Source organism: Pseudoliparis swirei, chromosome 22 (genome assembly GCF_029220125.1).
Source record: "Pseudoliparis swirei isolate HS2019 ecotype Mariana Trench chromosome 22, NWPU_hadal_v1, whole genome shotgun sequence".
Classification (NCBI taxonomy): Eukaryota; Metazoa; Chordata; class Actinopteri; order Perciformes; family Liparidae; genus Pseudoliparis; species Pseudoliparis swirei.
The window spans coordinates 5,146,331-5,167,490 of NC_079409.1; the positions used below are offsets into that span (position 1 = coordinate 5,146,331).

Sequence of the window (21,160 nt, forward strand, 5' to 3'; positions counted from 1 at the left end):
AATTGAATTTAGACAAATTTTTTATTTTTTTATTTTCCTGGCCGCCGGCCGTCCAAGTGTGAAAGGAGACTTTTTGTCCTTTAAAAAAAAAAATGTGGCTCTGTGATGGTCCGGCCCGGCGCTGATGGCCTCGTGTGCCAATAAAATAGAAGAAAAGAGTCCTGCGGTCCGTCCCCTCCTCTGAGACGAATGGTAATACTGTTACGGCTTAATGGGTTTCAAGGCCTCCTCAGAAACGTCAACAGTGAACGACGGTGAACCCGCAGCCAGCGTTCAGGAGATCCAATCAAGTCTTCCACTGGGACTTGATAAAAAATACAAAAAAACAGCTTCACCCGAGCAATCTGCACCACGCCAAATCCGATTGACGGCCCACTCTTTCACGGAGGCCGATCGGGGCTCCACATCATCACCATTCACTGTCACAACCGCCTGGAATTGATATGCAAAGTATCCTCACAGCTCGTTATTGTTTCAGTGTCGAGATAATTACAATGAAAAATCAGACGGAATATTGATTGCGAGTTTTAAAAAAAAATCTTTATATACCGTCGTCTGGTTTTTCCCCCTAAGAGCGTTTTATTCATGCAGAAGTCTGAAAGGTGGTCGGATGTAGGAAGAGAAGAGGAAGCAATCATTGATATTGTCGTTAAGTGAATGACATTTTTTTCCAGAAATGTGTGTTGACGTTGGCGCCCCCTGTGGACAAACGCGGTAGTGTCTCCGAGCGCCAGAGTCCCTTTAGAAAACCTTATTTTCCTGCAGCAGGGTCCGACAGTCGGCCCCGTTTTCAGTCCTCTTCATGGTTAAGGTTCTGGTTCTGGCCTGCCTCCGCTTCCCTGCAGCGGGCCCGGCAGTACGACCCGGGGCCTCCGGCACCGCGAGGGGTCGGTGTCGGCGTCTGGTGAACCGGCATGATTTAATTCCTTTGTTTCTTATCTCTTTAAGACTGTGTGGGCCCTAATCAACTTACGGCGTCATTTATTTTGATATTTATGATGTCTGGCTTCCCAACGGGCAAAGGTACCCGAGGAAAAGTTTATCACGATAAATATATCCTTCCTTCCTGGAGCTAATCTGACACAGTGCAGCTAAAAGGCTTCTCCATGTTTCCTTCTGTGAAGCTTCCTCGCGACAGTATCTAAGGGCCTGAAGGCAATGGTCGATTATAGAGAATCAATAAGTAGAACAATAGAGAGCTGACAATGTCGCCATAAAACTAATAATTACAAAAATACATTTATCTTATCAGGTAATTTAGAGTTTAGTTTTATCAAAATGTGTTTTTTTGTGTACAATGATAAAAAGCGAAAAAAAATGTGGGGGAAAAACATCCGAAAAATCTGACAAATAAAATAAATTACAGAGAGAAATTAAAGAAAAAAAACAGACAATAAACTGACGATACAAAGACTGAAGAAAGAAAACGCACAAACACAATAAAACGCACAAAATGACAAGCGACTGACTCTCAGACCTCCAGCATGAACAAAAACCAGTGCTTCAGAGATGTCAGACATTCTCTAACAGCAAAAACAACACCGATTTTCGACATCTGTTCTGAAAACATCTGAAGACGATGCAGCGGTCGCCCCAACGTGACAACGACGTCAATGGGAACCACACGGTGGGGGTCAAAGAGCTCAAAATTAATAACTCATCGAGTTATTAATTCTCCAATTAGGACCAGCTTTCGCATCCAGAGGGAGAATCCATTGAGGACTCTTTCATCTCACGGAGTTCTGAAGAAGCAACAGCAAGAAATATATAGACCGACCCTAGCTGACGTCGGAGGCCTTTTATTGTTGTTTTGGTTTGGCGGTGAAAATCAGTTCATCCTTCAAAAGAAAAGCACCACACAAACATGTCTGTGTGGTGTTTTATTGAGGGATGAACTGATTTTCACCTGCGTGGTCTGATGTTTCTGAGACGCTTCTTATTATACTTTCCTTATATATGTTGTTCAAAAGCACCATTGTCCACTTTGGGAGGGAACAGTGTGCTGTGCAACGAGCGGTATTATATATAAAGGTTTTGAAATACATCTAACACATGCTTCTGTCAGGGAACCGTTTACGAGACGTAGAATATTTGCATCTGATCTGACGGCGCGGCCGTAAAGAGCGTCGCCTCCCCGGGTTGTGCAGCGCCGGGAGCTTCAAAGAACCTGTTTGATTTCAGCAGACCTCTTGAGAACGCTGCTCGTCTCCGCTCGAAGCTACAATACCCGCTACGAGCGGAACGCTGGGCTCAAGTTGCATTGTGGGTAGTGCCGGTGCCAGAATCACACGCGAGGAAGAAGGATGTGTGCGGCAAAGAGGACGATATGGTCCTGTTGAGGCCATTTCTATCTATGTCTGACAGTGTTATTATAGGAGTTAAAGCATTACTTCTACTATTACAATTACAATACTATATTAATAATTATACTGTAGATCACAGGTGTCAAACACGAGGCCCACGACGTCATTTTATGTGACCCCTGATGGCTTGAAAAGACATGATCGCCTTTTCTTTCAAATTCAAAAGAAATATCCTGTGCTTTTATTTTGAAGGTTTCAAATTAAATGGATGTTTTAATGTTAGAGACCTTTTCTTATGTACAATATTGCTACACTCAAATAAACAATAATCAAATGCAAATCGAGTTATTTAACATTATGTTCGGGAGTAGTTCATACAGCGCTTCAGTTACACCGGCCCTTTAAGAGGGCGGCCATGATGCTGATGTGGCCCACGGTGAAATTAAGTTTGACTGCCCTGATGTAGACAGTCGGCAGGTGACTGGAAGAACTGTCGGTCTTCTCCGTATCTTTCCTCACATCCGCTCTGACTCTTTAGGTCCACATTATCTATTTATTTATTTTTTTAAACATACAACTCAAGATTCAAGATTCAAGATGTTTTATTTGTCACATACACACACAGGGTGTGCAGTGAAATGAAAGTGGCAATGCTCAGCAGGAATGTGCAAGGGCAACAAGTACACACTATTTACAATAAAAAACAACACAATATTTACAGTAAGTGTGTGTGTGTGTGTGTGTGTGTGTGTGTGTGTGTGTGTGTGTGTGTATGTGCCTAAGAGGGGCAGTTGTGTGGGTCTATGTGGGGGTCCTGGTGAGGTCGGAGTTCACAATCCTGATGGCCTGAGGAAAGAAACTCCGTCTCAGTCTCTCTGTTCTTGCAGCGTGACTACGGAGGCGCCTGCCTGACCGCAGCAGCTGAAACAGTCTGTTGTTGGGGTGGTGAGGATCCTTCATGATCCTGCCGGCTCTGGTTCTGCACCTCCTGGTGTACAAGTCCTGCAGGGTGGGGAGTGTAGTTCCAATAGTGCGTTCAGCCGAACGGACTACTCTCTGCAGAGCCTTCCTGTCCTGAGCGGAGCAGTTGCCAAACCAGGCTGTGATGCTTCCCGTCAGGACGCTCTCTACAGCACCAGAGTAGAAGGACTGAAGGATCCTCTGGGAAACTTTAAATTTCCTCAGCTGCCTGAGGTGGTAGAGGCGCTGCCTTGCCTTTCTCACCAGAGTGTCTGTGTTCGTTGACCATGTCAGATCCTCGGTGATGTGGACTCCCAGGTATTTATACCCGCTCACCCTCTCCACAGTAGTCCCGTTAATCCCCAGTGGTGAGTACGTCCTCTGTTGTTGTACCCTCCTAAAGTCCACAATCAGCTCCTTAGTTTTGGTGACATTCATGATGAGGCTGTTGTCCTGGCACCAGAGTGACAGATCAGCAACTTCCTCCAGGTAGGCCTTCTCGTCGTTGTCGGAGATCAGGCCCACCACCACTGTGTCATCCGCAAACTTGATGATGGTGTTGAGCTGAACCTGGCCACACAGTCATGTGTGTACAGGGAGTACAGTAGGGGCTGAGGACGCAACCCTGGGGATCCTGTGTTCAGGGTGAGGGATTTGGAGGTGTGTCTGCCCACCCTGACCACCTGTGGCCTGGCGGTCAGGAAGTCCAGGATCCAAGCACACAGGGGGTGTTCAGTCCCAGCTCAATCAGCTTGCCGGCCAGTCTGGAGGGACTATGGTGTTGAAAGCTGAACTATAATCAATGAACAGCAGTCTCACATAGCCCCCTCTGGCTGTCCAGATGAGAGAGTGTGGTGTGCAGTACCTGGGAGACAGCATCATCTGTGGATCTGTTTGGGCGATAAGCAAACTGCAGCGGGTCCATGGAGGAAGGGAGGAAGGCGCAGATGTAGTCCTTTATCAGCCTCTCAAAGCATTTCATGACCACCGAGGTGAGGGCCACGGTCGGTAGTCATTCATACATACTGGAGAAGCATTCTTGAGCACAGGGACAATAGTGGATCTCTTGAAGCAGGCGGGGACCACGGACTCAGCCAGGAGAGGTTGAATATTGTGGTGAACACTGGAGCTAGCTGATTAGCACAGGTCTTCAGTACTCGCCCAGATATGCCATCTGGACCTGCAGCTTTCCTGGTGTTCACCCTCAACAGAGCCCTCCTCACACTGTGCTCGGTCACAGAGAGTGTGTGTTCATCCCCAGCGGTAGAACTCACCTCGGCTACGCTAACGGTGTTGTTGTTAGCCGGCGAGCTAGCGCTGTTGTTGCTAGCCTCAAACCGTGCATAAAATGAGTTCAGGTCGTCCGCTAGGGATGCGTCGGCACTCACCATAGCGCGGGGTCTGCTCTGGTAGTCTGTGATAGTCCGTAGCCCCTGCCATAGGCGCCTGGTGTCGCGCTGCTCCATCTGTGATTCCACTCTGTCTCGGTACTTCCTCTTGGCTTTCTTCACCGCCCTCCTCAGTCCATAGACCGCTGCCTTGTACTCGTCCATGTTGCCGGATACAAGACCGGAGTTATAGGCAGCAGTAGGCTGCAACTCACGCTTTCTCAGACTGGACAAAGCTCCTCCAAAGCCACCGAGCACATTATCCAACACGTGTAGTCCCTACAACCGGTCAATTGACTCTGACATGTCGTCGTGGCGAGGTGCCCCCCCCCCCCCCCCCCCCCAGGAGGAGAATCAGGGATAAAAGAAGTTTAAAAAATAATGTACAGCCACTGTTGGTCTGAAAAGCATCGCCCTTTAAAATGTCCGCCCCGTGGTATCCATCTGAGCACAAGATCTTCGTGCACAAACAAAAGTCAATTCACCTCCATTTTCAGGAGCGGCGCAGACCTCCCGACCGCAGAGCCCGTAAAACAGAAATGATCCCGTAAGGCCACTGAGGCGTTTTTGGGGGGAGGGGGAGGGGTTCTTTTTGTTAGCAATTCTTTCAAATAATCCTTTTTCCACTGGCATTGGTGTTTATAACACTACTAGAGATGCAGCTTAGTTCTGCTACTGAATATATATTCACTGTAATATATATATATATATATATATATATGTATTAAAAACAAAACCTGCAAGAAAATGATTGCAGTGCTTTTATGCAAAACTTAGAACAATGCGAGGAGCAGGTAGATAGCGAGACGGATATCTCAGCCGCTCCCCCGGTGCCTCCAGACAAGCTGTGTTTATGGGTATTATTAGTCTAGCTAGAACATAAAGAAATAGAACTGTTGTTTTACGACTTTGGGCGTTCGCGGAAATAATTTACAGCTCGAATAACAGTTTTCTCTCCGACTTCAGACGGCCGGAGGATCTAAAAGGTCGACGAGGTTTTAGATATCCGAGCGTGAGAGTCAGGAAGTAAAAAAATTTCTGTGAGCCACTTGGAGCGCCGCGCTGTGACGACGGCGGCAGGCCGGCTCACTCCTTGATCCCGACAACCCGAAACCCAAAAGAGAGTTTAGAGAGGTGTTTTTGAAAATGGTGTCCCCACGTGACACCTCCTAGTCAGGTCCTCATGGGTCTGCAAGTTCAAGTCTGTGTGTGTGTGTGTACTTCTGACACAAAGAAACATCCTGAAAGTCAATATCAGTGTATTTCAAATTTAAGAAAATAGCAGTCCAAAGGCAAAGCAAAAGCGAAAGGAGCTTAACAGCGCCGACATTGTTACTGCTCATACCCAGAATGCACTTGCAACGGCGGCTTTGAAGAGCAGCGCTTCACACACTCGGGGAAAAACTAAAGAAATGGGGGGATTAGGGCCCACATCACAGAACCGGTGAGACGGGGAGGACGCTTTGAAGAAATACTTTAGGACACAGACAAGGACACCTCATATGTATGTTTACATGTATGAATTCACATGAGTGTGTGTGTGTGTGTGTGTGTGTGTGTGTGTGTTCTGTCACGCAGATCTGGTGAAAACCAGGTTCACACAAAAAGGTATTGTGTCTTCCTCTGGGTTTACTCTCCAAAGAACGCAGGATGCAGATTAGTCGTCCCCCCCCCCCCCCCTCTCTAACATCAAGCCCGGTGCATTAATCATAACGTACGCGCAGAAAAATAATGGTTCTTAAATGGTTTTTTAAAAGGCTTTTTACGAAGAGCCATCACCTACTGAAGAACATTTAGGAAAAGGTTCTTTGAGACACCTTTATAGGTTCTTTGAAGAACTCTTTAAGGAAATGGTTCTTTAAAGAACCCTGGTTTGAAAGGTTCTATGTGGAACCAGAATAGGTGCCTTAAAGAACAATGTTTTTAAGGTTATTTGAGACACCTTTATAGGTTCTTTGAAGAACTCTTTAAGGAAATGGTTCTCTAAAGAACCCTGGGTTGAAAGGTTCTTTGTGGAACCAAATATGGTGCCTTAAAGAACCATTTGTTGAAAGTTCTTATTGACACCTTTATAGGTTCTATGAAGAACTATTTAAGGAAATGGTTCTTTAAAGAACCCGGGTTTGAAAGGTTAGATGTGGAACCAGAATAGGTGCCTTAAAGAACCATGTTTTTAAGGTTATTTGAGACACCTTCATTGGTTCTTTGAAGAACTCTTTAAGGAAATGGTTCTTTAAAGAACCCTGGTTTGAAAGGTTCTTTGTGGAACCATAAATGGTTCTTCTACGGCATCCCTCTGAAGAACCATTTTCGGTGCCAGATGGCTCCTCCATTGCTCTGTGTGTACAGTGTATTCTTTACACACCTCTCCATCCGCCTCTCCATCCGTGGTGACGGAGGTGAGAGGAGAGGTGACCTCCATAGGACCAGAGTCATTTGCACCGGTCCGGTAAGTGAGAGACGGCTGGCGGTGATGCTGATGGATCCGGAGGCTGCAGGCGGAGGTTCTGGTTTGCAGGTGGTGTGGTTGTTCACCAGGTGCATCAGAAACAACCTGATGGAACAAAATGTACTGAGTACATCTACCTGACGGTTACGTTATACTTCTCCTCCACTGCACTTCACAGGGAGATATGAGGCTGCATTTCCAAAACTGACGGGTCATTTTCAGATAAAGATTACATTTATTTTACGATAAGATGGTTGAATGCTGTGCCCAGAAGTAATGTCGAGTTTACCTACGAGTTACAAGCAGTGCACCAAAGAGAACATGTCAAACATGGTTTCATTTAACCTTTTGAAAACCGTAGACCCCCTAGGGCACAGGTGTCAAAACACAAGGCCCGCGGGCCGAATCCGGCCCACCACGTCATTTGATGTGGCCCCCGACGGCTTGAAAAACACATGATCACCTTTTCTTAAAGAAATGTATGAAATATATCCTGTGCTTTTATTTTGAAGGTTTCAAATTAAATGTATTTAAGTTCTTATGTACAATATTGCTACACTCAAATCAACAATCAAATGCAAATAGAGTTATTTAACAATATGTTGGAGTAGTTTATACAGTGTTTCAGTTTAAGAGAGCGGCCATGATGCTGATGTGGCCCACAGTGAAATTAAGTTTGACTCCCCTGCACCCTGGGGTCTTTATAGCTATTAAAAACAAGCAAATATATTAATGTTGCACATCAAATTAAACAACAGAGCCTGGTCTACAAGAATCAGTCCAAAACATTTTTTTAAAGATAAAAATATAACGATTATTAAAATAGCCCTAGTGGGTTGCAGAGATACAGCCGTTTAAAAGGTTAAATAAATTTACGAGGCCAAAAGAGCTCAAATATAACTGAATGCATCTATTTTTCCCCAAAAAAGGTTATAGAAAAAGTCAACAAAGCAGACTTGTTCCCCTCTTCTTTGTAAATCTCGGGGAGTCGCAGGACTCCCAGATGCATCATGTGACCAGCGAACACAGCATGTAGTTGAGTTACCGCAGTAGAATACATGAGTAATAGAATAATAATGCAATGGAACACATCGATGAGCTAAAGTTAACCATCTGAGGTGGATTGAAGTCTGAATTGAGGTCAACGTGACACAGAAACTGGCGTCTCTTCATCTCGTGTTCCTCTCTTCACCAAAACTAGGTTACGGCGAAGAGAATTGGATCAGCTAAAAAAAAAAAAAAAAACATCTGGTTTCTTACCTAATTCAACAAAACAGGAAACAGAGACAGCGGGAAGAAGTGTGGGCTCCCCGGTCACGCGGGGCCTCCGGGGCCTCCAGGGCCCTTCTCTCTTTATAAAATAATGGAATTAGAGACGGTGCTTTTTTTAAAGCTGATGATTTGACTGATGATCCGTCTCAGAATCAGTTGTCAGTTTAAAAACATTCAAATGTACCGACGACTTTGGTCCTGACTCAATAATAATAATAATAATAATAATCACTTTGTTTATATAGCACCTTTAAAGTAAAGTTTACAAAGTGCTCTACAGAGAGTCAAGGCAAAACAAATTAGAATGGTAAGATAAAAATATAAAAATAGTTTGAAAAAATTAGATTTTTAAATTTTTAAATACAAAATAAAAAACAGACAATGGCAGACCACGTAAAATGTTTTTATTATTTAGCTAATAATAAAATAATAATGGATTTATGAGGCACTCTTCATCCAAGGACCCCAGAGTGCCACATAGCCAGTACATAGTTAAAACAATTATAATAAAGGAATATTTGAAGTCATAAAAGTCAACTAAGTGATAAATGTCTTTCTGAAAAAAAATGTTTTAGGCCAGTCTTAATATTTGTAGCTGTATCACTTTTGCACAGGCGTAAAACAAAGTATTGGATGAATTAAAACAAGTTTTTTAAACAATTCTGAGCCCTGTAAATGTGTCTCAGGGCAGTCCATCAGATATTTATTTAAAATTCCACTCTCGCCCATAAATGTCATCACTAATTGACAACTGGCCGACATCAACATCCATATAAAGCCGACGAGTAAACAAACAAAAAATAAATTTAAAAGGTCATTCCTAATGCATGTCATCGATGCCACAGGGTCAGAATATGCACACAAAAAAACAAATTAAATCAGACGCAAGATAACAGACCCTCAGCTCCATGTCAGCCAGGTCAGCGATGACCTCATCGTGGACCAGAAGACGATGCGTAAGCACAAATATAACAGAACTCATTACCGCACGTTAACGTGAGCAAAAAGCACAAATATGGCAGCGCTTTGAAAAACACACGGTGGATGCAGCGTTTCCTGTTGCTGTGACAACGCTCCGTCAGGACCAGCAACCCGATGGCCTTTCTAATCTTTCTTTTTTTTTAAAAGGAATGTGCTCCATCGTCACTGTGTCTGCAAACCTGTTGACACGCCAGCTGGCTGCAGGATTACAGCCACATCCAGAGCTGGTGCTGGAACAGAAGCGTGGCGTGTTATGTCCGCCTCGCCGGGCCTGTGATGGGGGGGGGGGGGGTTAAAGAAAGACGATGTCCGGGTGTTTGTCGTGTCGCCCTGAACCCTCCAGTCGACCTGCAGCTTCTGCCTGAGAACAGCGAAGCGTGAGTTCACTCGCTCGACCCATTTGTGGCTTTTTCGCGCGATTCGCTTCAGTCCCGCCTTAAAGGGGGCGGGGCTTATCTCGGTGGCTTTACTCCGTGGAAACGGTTATCATTTCCTTCATCCGCCGTGAAGAACTCACCACTAGTTCTGCTTCATACGTGTGATGAAGACTGTGATTATCTGTCGCCTCAACAAAACAAAACAAACTTTATGTCCGGTTTTGCAGAACACTGAGAGTTTTGTTTTATTCTTGTCTTTTGATCTATTTTGTCCAGAACTTCAGGCGCCCTATTGGAGAACATGGAGCCAGTAGTGTGTGTGTGTGTGTGTGTGTGTGCGTCTGCATATGCTGTGTTGTTGGTTTTCAGCAATCTCAAATGACACGCGTTGCGGTTTCGCATTTTCGGCAGGTGGCCCACCCAACATGACGAGAATGGCAAACCATGTGTGTGTGTGTGTGTGTGTGTGTGTGTGTGCAAAACGATCACACAGACATGTTTGTGTTTGTCGCTGAGACAACAGCTCGGTGCTGTCGAGTTTAAATGTTCACCGCAACGTGAACACACTTCCACGGGAGCCGTCCATTTGCTCCGGGAGCCGAGACGGTTGCCGTGCCGACTCACGGCAACCGTCTCCGCTTACCTTACCTCTCCGGCACACCTTCACGGCCTCGAAGCGTCACGCGCCAGAGACGAGGGGTCGATCGGCTCACCGAGATTTGAATGGGCGACCCCGACGACGCCTGATTGCGTCTCGGTACCTGAATGCTTCACGGCTGCAATCAGAGCCACGAGTGAGTGAGTGAGTGTGTGTGTGTGTGTGTGTGTTCAGGTTGTTTGGGCTGATTGAGGCCGTAACGGACGTCTCGTTTCCTCCGCAGGGTTTGCAGGTGAAGGCCGATTACGTTCCTCTGCTCCAGTCGCTGGCCACGTACGGGTGGAGGCTCACCTGTGTGCTGCCCACTCCGGTCATCAAGACCAACAGGTAACCTCACCTGGCCATGAAAGGGGACGTGAGGCCACCTGGGCACTGCAGCGACCCCTGTTGGCAGCCAGGGGGCACTGCAGCTGCTGATATGTATTCAGAACACACAGCTGAACCAATTAGCTGCTCCACTGATGATGCATGTGGTCTGCTCTGACCTTAACGGGGGCGCTCACACGGCGACTTTGCATTTTATATGTTTAACTAATTTAGAAGATTACGTTGTAAAAAAATATAATTATAAAAATAAATTAAAAAATAGATACAGGGAAATAGGATTTTAAAATAATTAAAATAAAATGTAATATAATGAAATAAAATCGTATGCAGCGAGACATTTGAATAAATAGCCCGATGTTTTACTCCAGTAGAACATCTACTGCTCCTCAATCATTTAAAAAACACACATCATCCCAAAAGTGCTTTGACTGTCGGGCTTTAAGACTTTTGTTCATCCAATAATGAGAGATTTGGGAGTTTTTCTCAAGATGAACAATGAAGTATTCTATTATTATTTAGTAAAAGCTCTTTGTCACTGCGGGGTTGACAAAAGAAAAAACTCAATTTTATTCTTGGAATAAAAATGGAAAAATATCTCCAGTGTCATCTTTTAGTTTTGTTGCTGGGTGGAAAATCTAAAGGTTTCCACACAAAAACAAAAAACAAAAAAAATTATACAGCACATTAAAAGTAAGTGATACATACTATTAAAAGGAATTCATAAGAACCATTAAAAGTCATTTAATTATTTTTTTCATTCAAATATTTTACAAAGTTAATTCAAAATAAGCTATAATTCAACGTCCCGCCGCGGCGTGCTGCTGATGGATTGCACACGCGGTATTTCCATCAGTGCTCGGCTCCCACCGCCATTGCTGATTAATTACCTCTCTGTGTTCATGCTTTGTTTTGCCCCCCCCCCCCAGTTGTGTGCTTTGAGAGAGAGATAATTAATCAGTCGGCCTAGATACGCTACAAGACGGAGCTCGTTTCTCAAAGCGTTGTGCGCCACCGAAACAATGGTTGATGATGTACATCAGATTAGCGAATACTCATTACACTTTGAGTGTGTTGTTGGGTTTCTTACGGCAACATTTGCAAATGTGCGTTTTTGGGGGGGTTTCTGAGGGTTCCCAGACTTGCACTTCATCTGGAGGAGGAGGGGGGGGGGTGTAAGTGTCGGGATCTCAGCCGCTAGCTGGTGCTTAGCTTCTCCGCGCGGCGTTAACTCATGCAGTCGTCTCGGAGCAACGCTTTCCCGTTACCCGCGTTCAATTAACGCGCACGGTGATTACATTCTGGAGCCGTTAGCTGTCCGCTGGATGTGAATCTTTCTCCACATTAACCCCGTGGAACAAGAGGACGACGACGAGGGAACCGGCGAGGAGCGGGCGAGGTCGCTCATCGCCGCAGGAGTCTAAATCTGCCGCAGACGAAATGGAGATCAACGTAGATGTTATGGAGAGGGGTTTGTGGAAATAGAAATCTGAGTCAGCGTCGGAAACGCACCGGGGCAAAGGGCCAAACTGCCCCGAAGAAGTATAATGTTGGCCCTTATATAACGAGAGGGGCAGAAAATGCCCCATAATGTCCTCTAAGAATTATGATAATTTAATAGAATTTTGTTTTTGTTCTTTGTTGTGTGTGTCCTATCTGTACTGCCTGTAGGCCTACTATAGGACACACACACAAAATAGAACAAAAATAATTTATAATTTTTAATATTTGTTAAAAAAAATTGAACAGTAAATAACCACAAAGAAATAAGAATAGAATGTAATATAATTGTCTGATTTTGTTTAAAAAATCCACCAAAAAAACTTCATCTGTAGACTACTGTCTAATAGTCTTATTATTGCCTAATAGTCTTATTTATGACAATTGCTCATATACTTTAAGTCTAAATAAGAATATTTATTATTTTTGAAGAAGTGTTAAATGTTATTTCACAAGTTTCAAAAAGTGCCACCAATTTATTTTAAATGCTCCTGGATTTCAGTCAGTGGAGAAAAAATTACCACCCCCCAAAAAATATGTAAACATCTCTCCTGGTTGGAGTGGAGCATTTAATTTCCGCAGGTGTTTTTTATTTCGATTTTTCAAGTGTCAGTTTACAGCGAGGTGGGCAGTGAGTGACTATTTCCCCTTAAATATGGGGCCTCCATCAGGAGCCTCCATCAGGAGCCTCCATCAGGAGCCTCCACCCGTCCAGAGACACGGGTCCCCGCGCTTCGAGTTATAACATAGCGGCCGGCGCCGACAGCCGAGGGACGGTCCGGTAAAGGCCCGTCATCGTTCTCAGCCGTCCACTTCTCTCTGGCTTAATGGGCCGGGACTTCTTCTTTTTTTGCTGGGAAAAGAATTCCTGTCGAACCTCCATGTGTGTGTGTGTGTGTGTGTGTGTGTGTGTGTGTGTGTGTGTGTGTGTGTGTGTGTGTGTGTGTGTATGTTGTTGAACTTGTGTCAGATAGAGCTGCTTTTTTTTTTTGTATAAGCCAATAACAGCACCAGATAAATAGAAGGGATAAAGCAAAAGCAAACAATAAAAGTGTCAGCGTTGAGTCCGTCACGGGGAGATGAACGCCGACCTGTGGAAGTAAAGCCAAAGGCAGCTGGTCGGAGAGAGAGAGAGGAGAGAGAGAGAGGAGAGAGAGGAGAGAGAGAGAGAGGAGAGAGAGAGAGAGAGAGAGAGAGAGAGAGAGAGAGAGGAGAGAGAGAGAGAGAGGAGAGAGAGAGAGGAGAGAGAGAGGGGAGAGAGAGCACGTGGAGAACGAGAGTCGACGAAGACGAGGAAGCCACACACACGGGAGGAAATTAATCTGCATTTTCCCTGCGAGAGGATCCCGGTCGGGGAGTTGAGGGAAGGAGACGTGACGCCGTGTTCGGAGAAGTTGAAGATGAAAAAATAAATCTGTAACCTTGCGTGTGAAAATATCGGTTGACTTGCGAGACTCAAACATGTGTGTGTGTGTGTGTGTGTGTGTGTGTGTGTGTGTGTGTGTGTGGGGGGGGGGGGGGGGTGATGGATGACAGCCGTGTAGAGATCGGGCCGCGAGCCTTTATCCTTGAACCGTCGAGATAAGAGCGCGCAGCCCGAGCGGCGGCCGGGCGGAGAGAGTTATCTCGGGATTTAATGAATCGCGCTCGTTTATCTCCAGAGCGCCGCCGCGCTTTTCTATCCGAGCGAAGAATCTGTGGCTTTGGGTTCAGAAATGTTGGAAAAAAAATTGAAAAAGGAGCAAGTGGGGGAAATTATTTTATGTTTAAATCACATAGAAATAAATGAGAGCGCCATGAACAGTTTTTTAATTCGAAAGAATACATGTATTGAAGTGCCAACATTTACATATCTCTCTCTCTCTCTTTCCCTCCCTCTCTTTCCCTCTCTCTCTCTCTTTCTCTCTCTCTCCCTTTCCCTCTCTCTCCCTCTCTCTCTCTCCCTCTCTCTCTCTCTTTCTCTCTCTCTCGCTCTCCCTCTAGTGACGGAAGTCTCTCCACCAAACAGATCGTGTTCCTGCAGAGACTCGTCTTGGGCCGGAAGAAGAGGGAATCCAAGGTACCCGTCGCTCCCCGTGTCTCTCGGCTGACGTCTATACTCGCATGCCCAGCATTTAGCCACGGCCAACATCACCTTTAGCCACCTCCAATTCCACAGCTGTTTTTGCTCTAAATTGCCAAACACACACACACACACACACACACACACACACAGCGCCGGACTCCTCTCCGTTTGAGATATCGTGGAGCTCCTCGTCGCGTCCTCGGCGACCCCGACTAGCGGCGATGACCTCTGAGGCTGTGTAACCGCGTGGAATGGATCCATGTTGGCGCTTTCTGTGACCCCCGAATTTAAACCGCCGACAACAACAACTTTAATAGGCCTGGCGACTCGGGGAATCGCTCGCGCTAACGAGATCAGCTCTCTGGGTCCCTGCAGAAGTTGTTCAAGTAATTGACGACATATTGCGTTAAATCTCCGTTGGTCTGGTCTGACTTCAGACCCGGAGGACGCCGATAACTCCGCCTCCGAGCCTCAGTTTCCGAGACTCATTTGAATGAGCTCGTTAGCCCAGTGCTATGTCAGACCCATTTCTAATTAAGTCTGATTCTTGTTTTCAAGAGTGTTCCACCGACATGTCGACCCTGAATGTTTCAGAATTTGATCTTCAAGGCCCGAAGCAAGTCCAACAAGAACTGCCTCAAAGACGCGGCGAAGAACAACAAGAAGAAGACGAAGAGGACGAAGGCGGAGAAGGGCGCTGACGAGCCCAAGGCTCTGGACGGCAGAGAGAGGACGGAGAGAGAGGAAGAGCGGAGGAGGGAGAGGAGGGCGGACGAGGAGGCGGCGAGAGAGAGGGAGGCGCGGCGCGGGGAAGACGAGGAGAAGGATCGGGGAGCGGAGGAGGAGGAGGAGGGAGGAGCGGGAGGCGGAGCCGAGGAGGAGGGAGGAGCGGGAGGCGGAGCCGAGGAGGAGGGAGGAGGGCCTTCGGGAATCGTGGCGGCGGCGACCGTCGAGACGCGGAGCGAGACCAAAGAGAACGGAGACGGGGCGGAGGGGAAAGGCGAGGGGGCGGGCGGGGAGGCGGTCGCCATGGAGATCGCGGCAGAGGGTGCGAAGCCCGCGGCGACGACCGAGAGCCGAGAGAAGGAAGAGTAGCCGCACGCCGTCCGAGGAGAGATCGGATATTTCCCCCCCGATACCCGACCTCCCAGGGAACTGGTCCACAGCTGGTCCCCGGTCCAGATCTAAAAGGGTCTCCGGTTCCCCGTCGCCCCCAAACCGACCCACGTAGACGGTCGACCCGGCGCCACCGCCGCCGCCGGGACGAGCTCCGCCCTCGTGAGTAATCACACATACTGAATGTATATATCCAAAAAAAAGATGTTTAAATGTGGAGACACTGGACGGAGGATGGAACACGGGGCGGGACATCGAGGAGGGGGCCGCCCTCTTTGTGTTAGGAGGCGAGAGCCAAGCGGTTTTTAAAAAGGTGGCACCGGCGAGAGCCAAAGAGCGGCAACCGAGACTCGGAGAACCAAAATGGCGGACGCTATCGTAGCTTAGCTTAGCTGTGGTGCGTAATTCCACTTGAGGACAGTCCGGGGGGCGTAGCACGCGGAGGAGCGGAACGGACGTTCTCGTCGCAATCGGCTCGGCAGGACGGGCAGAGCGGCGGCCATTTTGTATTAGCACCGTTGCACTTCGGTATAAACCGACTCACCAACCGGCTTAACGTGTAAACATTTTTTTTTTAAATAAATAAAAACAGTAGCCCACCCATGTACCACATCTTAACCGTCCGAGCCCCCGACCGACGACCTGACCGCCGTCTTCTTTTGAACTCGTGAAATCGCCACGGCGACCAGCTCGTTTATCGGCTCCGCTCCTCTTCCGTTAGCCCCGTTAGCTCGATTCACAATTAAGATGTCCAAATATCCAAGGAGGCGGAATCGTGACCGACAATATTTTTAAAAAAGGAGGGGGGCGGGCACCTTCTCAGTGCGGAGGGGAAGTTTGTGTGTGTGTGGGGGGGGGGGGGGGCGTTCGATGCGACAGGCAATCCAGAGTCGGGTGAGGAGGTCATTGTTTACGTTGAGCTCTCAGCCGATAATCACTCTTTGGTGTTGCTGAGCATACAGAGTGTTGCATATTCAGAGAGTCAGATAAGGATGTGGAACTCAGCTGAATGTGTGCAGCCTTGAGGAGGGGGGGGGCGAGGGGGGAGTGGGGGGGGGAGCATAATTCATATTCAGGGGTTGATTTTTCTTTTCTTTTTTTATGACTTTTCCAGTCGACGGCCACAAAACAGAAGCTGGGTGACGAGGCTGAGTGACCGCCGGGCCGTGTTGTTTACAGGGACCCCCAAAACACCCTGAAGCTCGTGGTGGGGGGGGGGGGGGACTGAAACCGCACAGGATAAGGGAGTCGAATAAAAAGAAAATGAAGAGGCTCATTTAAAAAGTAACGGCCGCTGACGCGCTGAGACCTCCTCCGTTATCTTACCTCCATCTCTGAGCACCTCTTCCCCCCCGACATCATTTCTGACAATAACCGAGTCATAATGTGCTGTTTTCATGGCATCGTGTAGCTTTCCGTTTAAAAAGAAAATGTGAGGGCGTGATGGTGAGGGGGGGGGGGGGGGGGTGACCTTTTCCCCGGTGCGGAGCTCTCATTAGCCCGCTAATGGCTCCAGTTGGTGGGGCGTCTGTCAGGAGTCATGCATTCATAATGCGGGTCTCTTATCGGGGGACGTATTGACGGCATGAAAACACCTCGACGCGCCGAGCACATCGCCTTCAGATTTACCGCTGATGTCACGAGGCACTGAGGAGGGAGACTGGTGCTCAGGAGTTTGCAAAAAGAAATGGCATGTACACACACGCGCACACACACACACACATATAGATATATATACATATACACACATTTTATGAATATATTTATATATATAAATATACATATATATATATATAAATATATATGTATATATTTTATATGTATATTTATATATATATATATTTTATATATAAAACATATATGTATATATGTGTATATATTTTACATGTATATTTATATATATTTTATATATAAAACACATATATATATACAGTATATATTTTATATATAAAAATGTATATATTTTATACATATATATATTTGTATATATATATAGATATATATATTATATATAAAAATATGTTTATTTATATATAATATATATATATATATATACATAATATATATATATATATACATATATATTCTAAATAATACCAGAAAGCCTATTTATTACAATGTTAGCTTTCGGTTAATCAAGAGCGTAAACTACCTGCTGTCCTGCTTCACACAGAGTATCATTTGTCAAGATGTGGTTCTTTTATTTTAAGATACTTTGGTAAAGTAAACGTCTCGTTCGGGGAGATGAAACTCCTCAATCGCACACAAGTCAGGTGGATTATGCTGAATGAGCTCTCCACCCGCCGCTGAGATTTTCAATGTAAAATGGCAAGTGATTTTGTGTAGAGTAGAATATTAAAAACTGTGACCAGCTTAGCCTTATTACTATCCTGTAACCGCCCCACGGTCTGCTTTCTAGGAACGCCCTCTAGAGGCGCCAGTGGTCTAAGTGTTATATGTTTGTTATATAGTCGAACGGGAAAGGTCTGCTACGGTATTTTTTTTGTTGCTCCCTGTTTTATGACTGGAATTCAGACTGAGGGGGTAAAAAAAAAGATATTGGTCTCTATAAAGGTAATAGGATTTATTGATTTTTTTCCTTTCTTTTTTATTATCCTTATTGTGAACGTTTCCGTTGTTTCGAGTCCAGAGTTTTTATCGTTGCCTCCAGTGAAGCTCGCTAAAAAAGAAGTTTCTGAGCTCCCTCCCGAGGGGCCGTCGTTGGTTCCAAGCCCGCTAACGCACGCCGCCCGGACCCCGTGGGGCGCGATCGCTTAATGGCAGACGAGGTCAAAAGGTCACATCGGAGCCAGAGTGGATTTCAGCCACAGCTGCGCGCGGGAGTTCGTTAGGAGCGTGTGGCGAACGACCGCGGCGGTGTCGAGCGATGGACGTGAAGCCGCGTGACGACGGCCCCCCCCCCCCGCTGGCCGTGTTTTGCTTTTGTCGGCTTCTATACTTCATCTTCTCTCTCGGCGGCTCGGAGCTCGCGGCCGTGTGAACTTTAATCAGCACTTAATGTATTCAAGGAATATGTGATGGCTCCCTCTTGCATCAGCGCTGCTGCGGGGGAGGGGGGGGGGGTATGAGACTCAGCTGTCAGTTTCACTCGCTTGTCAGGACGTGACGAATATGAATTACGAAAAGGCAATACCTGAAGACGCCTTTTTTTTGACACGGCCGACGAGATCGTCGTGAATATTTTTTTGGGGACTAAATCTTTTCGTTTTTCGTCAGATTCTAAATCGATGTCATCAGCTTTTAAGCGGCGAGATAAAAAAACATTTGAACCGTCCTCTACTGCATCTGCTTCATACATTTGTCTCAGTATTCCTGAAACTGTGTGACTGTTTATTCCCCTCTGGCATCCTGTGAAAACACACGGATCATATCCCATAATATATATATATATATATTAAATAAATTAAGTGGCGAGGTGACATATCTATAGACCTCCGAAAAAAAACAGGACCCACCTGAAGGCCTCGGCCTCCCCGATCAGGGCTGCTGGTGGCGCTGCAGTCTCACCTCTGACATGAGGATACTTCAGGGACTGTGGGTAATTGTGATTTTTTTTTTGTCTCCCGGTAAAAGACAAACACGTAAGACAGGATGTCACACTTCATCAGTTAAATGATGCTGAACCACGAAGACCTTTCACTAATGTTAGATTTAAATATACATGTGCAGCAGCTCAAAAACGTATTAAAAAAGAAATTTAAAAAAGCGAATATACAGTGTTCCCGTCTTCTATCGGCGTAAATGTCTCCGAGTAAAACCGCGGCGACGAGGAGAAACGACAGAACGCGACACAATAGGATGACGTCGTCACTTCAGCTTCGCTCACAGCCTCTGGGAAATGTATTCTGAGGGGTTTTTGGTTTGATGTTTTTGTTGTTTTTTTCTCGGCCGCTTGAATGTCGAGCATCTTCTGATCATGTGATGTTGTCACTCGCGGAGCGGTGTGTTTGCTATCCAGGAGGAGAGAACAACATTTTTATCTTTTGCTATCCCGAGTCTGTCCACATTCCTATTGTTCATGACATCTGTACAATTTGTATATTATAAAATGATTTATATTTAATGTGTACACGTGTCGTCGCTTCTTTTTGTACATTTTTAAACGCAGCTTTGAAAGCAGCGGAGGGAATTATAGTTTAACTCCAAATTTGACTCGTTTATACTTTGTTCTTATTTTCCAGTTGGAAGACGATAATAAACATGAATAAAAAAAGAGGAAGAAGGGTCCGTTTAATCTGCATCATACTGTCTGATTAGTTCATAATGAGAAGACAACTCATGAAAGAGAAGTATGGTGATGTGTATTACTCAATTTTATTCTTAATTGATTGTTAATTGTCTTTAATTGAACAGTATAGTCTAAATATCCTTGTGGTACTTTCCTCTGCAAGTATGATTTTTTTCATTACACACATTTGTGCATAAAACTAGAAAAAAGTGACATTAACAGCGAGACATTCAAAATACAGACTGAGATTATATAAGACTATAAATTGTTGTGTATTTTATTCAGTCAATCATTGCAATACATCCATCCATCCATCATCAATACCGCTTCATCCTCATTAGGGTCGCAATACAATATTATTCTATATAATATACAAAACAAAGACTGAAAAGCGATAGGTAGAAGCAAAAAATGCTGATATATTCCTATCCTAAATTATTATAATCAAATAAATCAGATAATTAATATAAAATAAAGAAAAATAATAAAGAAAATAAAAACAAATATATATCCACATACATATGTTTCAATCACACATAACCCTCAAAAATTGTTTTTAAAATAATCCTTTTGAAAACCAAAAAGAAAGTTGATCATTATATCCATTTTAACGTTGTTCCATAATTGGACTCCTACGATAGAAAGACATCTTTTAATTCCTTTTTAGCCTTTTGTCCAGTAAACTTACAAACATCTCTCAAACATAAATAAAACATCAAGAGAAGACGGAGCGGAGCTCAGAGAGTCAGCAGACACGACGGATGAGATAAAGACCTCAGAGATGTTCTTGTGAAGTCACAAAAAGAAGCAGAGAAGATATTGTGTTTTTAAGTTTTCTGTATCTGCTCCATCTGGTTATTACCTCCATTACTGAGCGGAGACCTTATTATACATCAACTTTATAGTTATTATCCACGCTCACACACACGACGCAGTTTATCAAAACAATGCCATTCTGCCCCCAAATGTGTCCCCGGCGCCATGTGACATTTCACATAAAAGCCGAGGCCGGCAGCCACGGTAATGACCCCTCGGTGCTTCATGAACGCCGTAGATTTACAGTTGAGTCGACACAGCCGGCGAGATCCGTAAGTCATGAGCCGAGCCCGGGGGGAGCTGAAGGTCATTACGGGGAGGGGGCTGAAGGTCATTACGGGGAGGGGGCTCCGCCTCGGACTCAAACCGGCGGCCCCCACATCCATTCTGCCCACGGCGGGAGGCGTCGATGCTCTGGAGGCCGCTAAGCTGGTCAGGATCGCCGCGAGGCTGCGGGATGGACGTGAGGACGCGTGGCCCTCGAGGGTCCTTGCAAAAACTTGCTGAGGCTGCAGTATGCGTCTTCTTTTTTTTCTTCGTATAATGAAGTTTCTCTGGAGAGTTGGAGAAAATGTGGGGGTTTTTTTCGTGATTGCGGTCGAGAAGATGTCATCACAGCGTGCGGGCCGGGGCCTAATGTTGATTCAATGCAGGTGTTGGCCCTCTGTGGAGCACTAAGGGGGAGGAGCTACACGGCTGGGC

At 45.7% G+C, this 21,160-nt stretch overlaps 1 protein-coding gene across 1 annotated transcript in view; it reads left to right on the forward strand.

Annotated features, from left to right (window-relative positions):
* The window catches only part of LOC130213217 (raftlin-like), an 86,892-nt gene extending 71,520 nt beyond the window's left edge, over nt 1-15,372 (forward strand). The window contains exons 8-11 of the mRNA XM_056444694.1: nt 10,612-10,715; nt 14,196-14,271; nt 14,872-15,033; nt 15,232-15,372. Coding sequence (XP_056300669.1) covers nt 10,612-10,715; nt 14,196-14,271; nt 14,872-15,033; nt 15,232-15,372 — 483 coding nt within the window. The remainder of the gene's footprint in view (nt 1-10,611; nt 10,716-14,195; nt 14,272-14,871; nt 15,034-15,231) is intronic.
* Nucleotides 15,373-21,160: the final 5,788 nt, after the last annotated feature.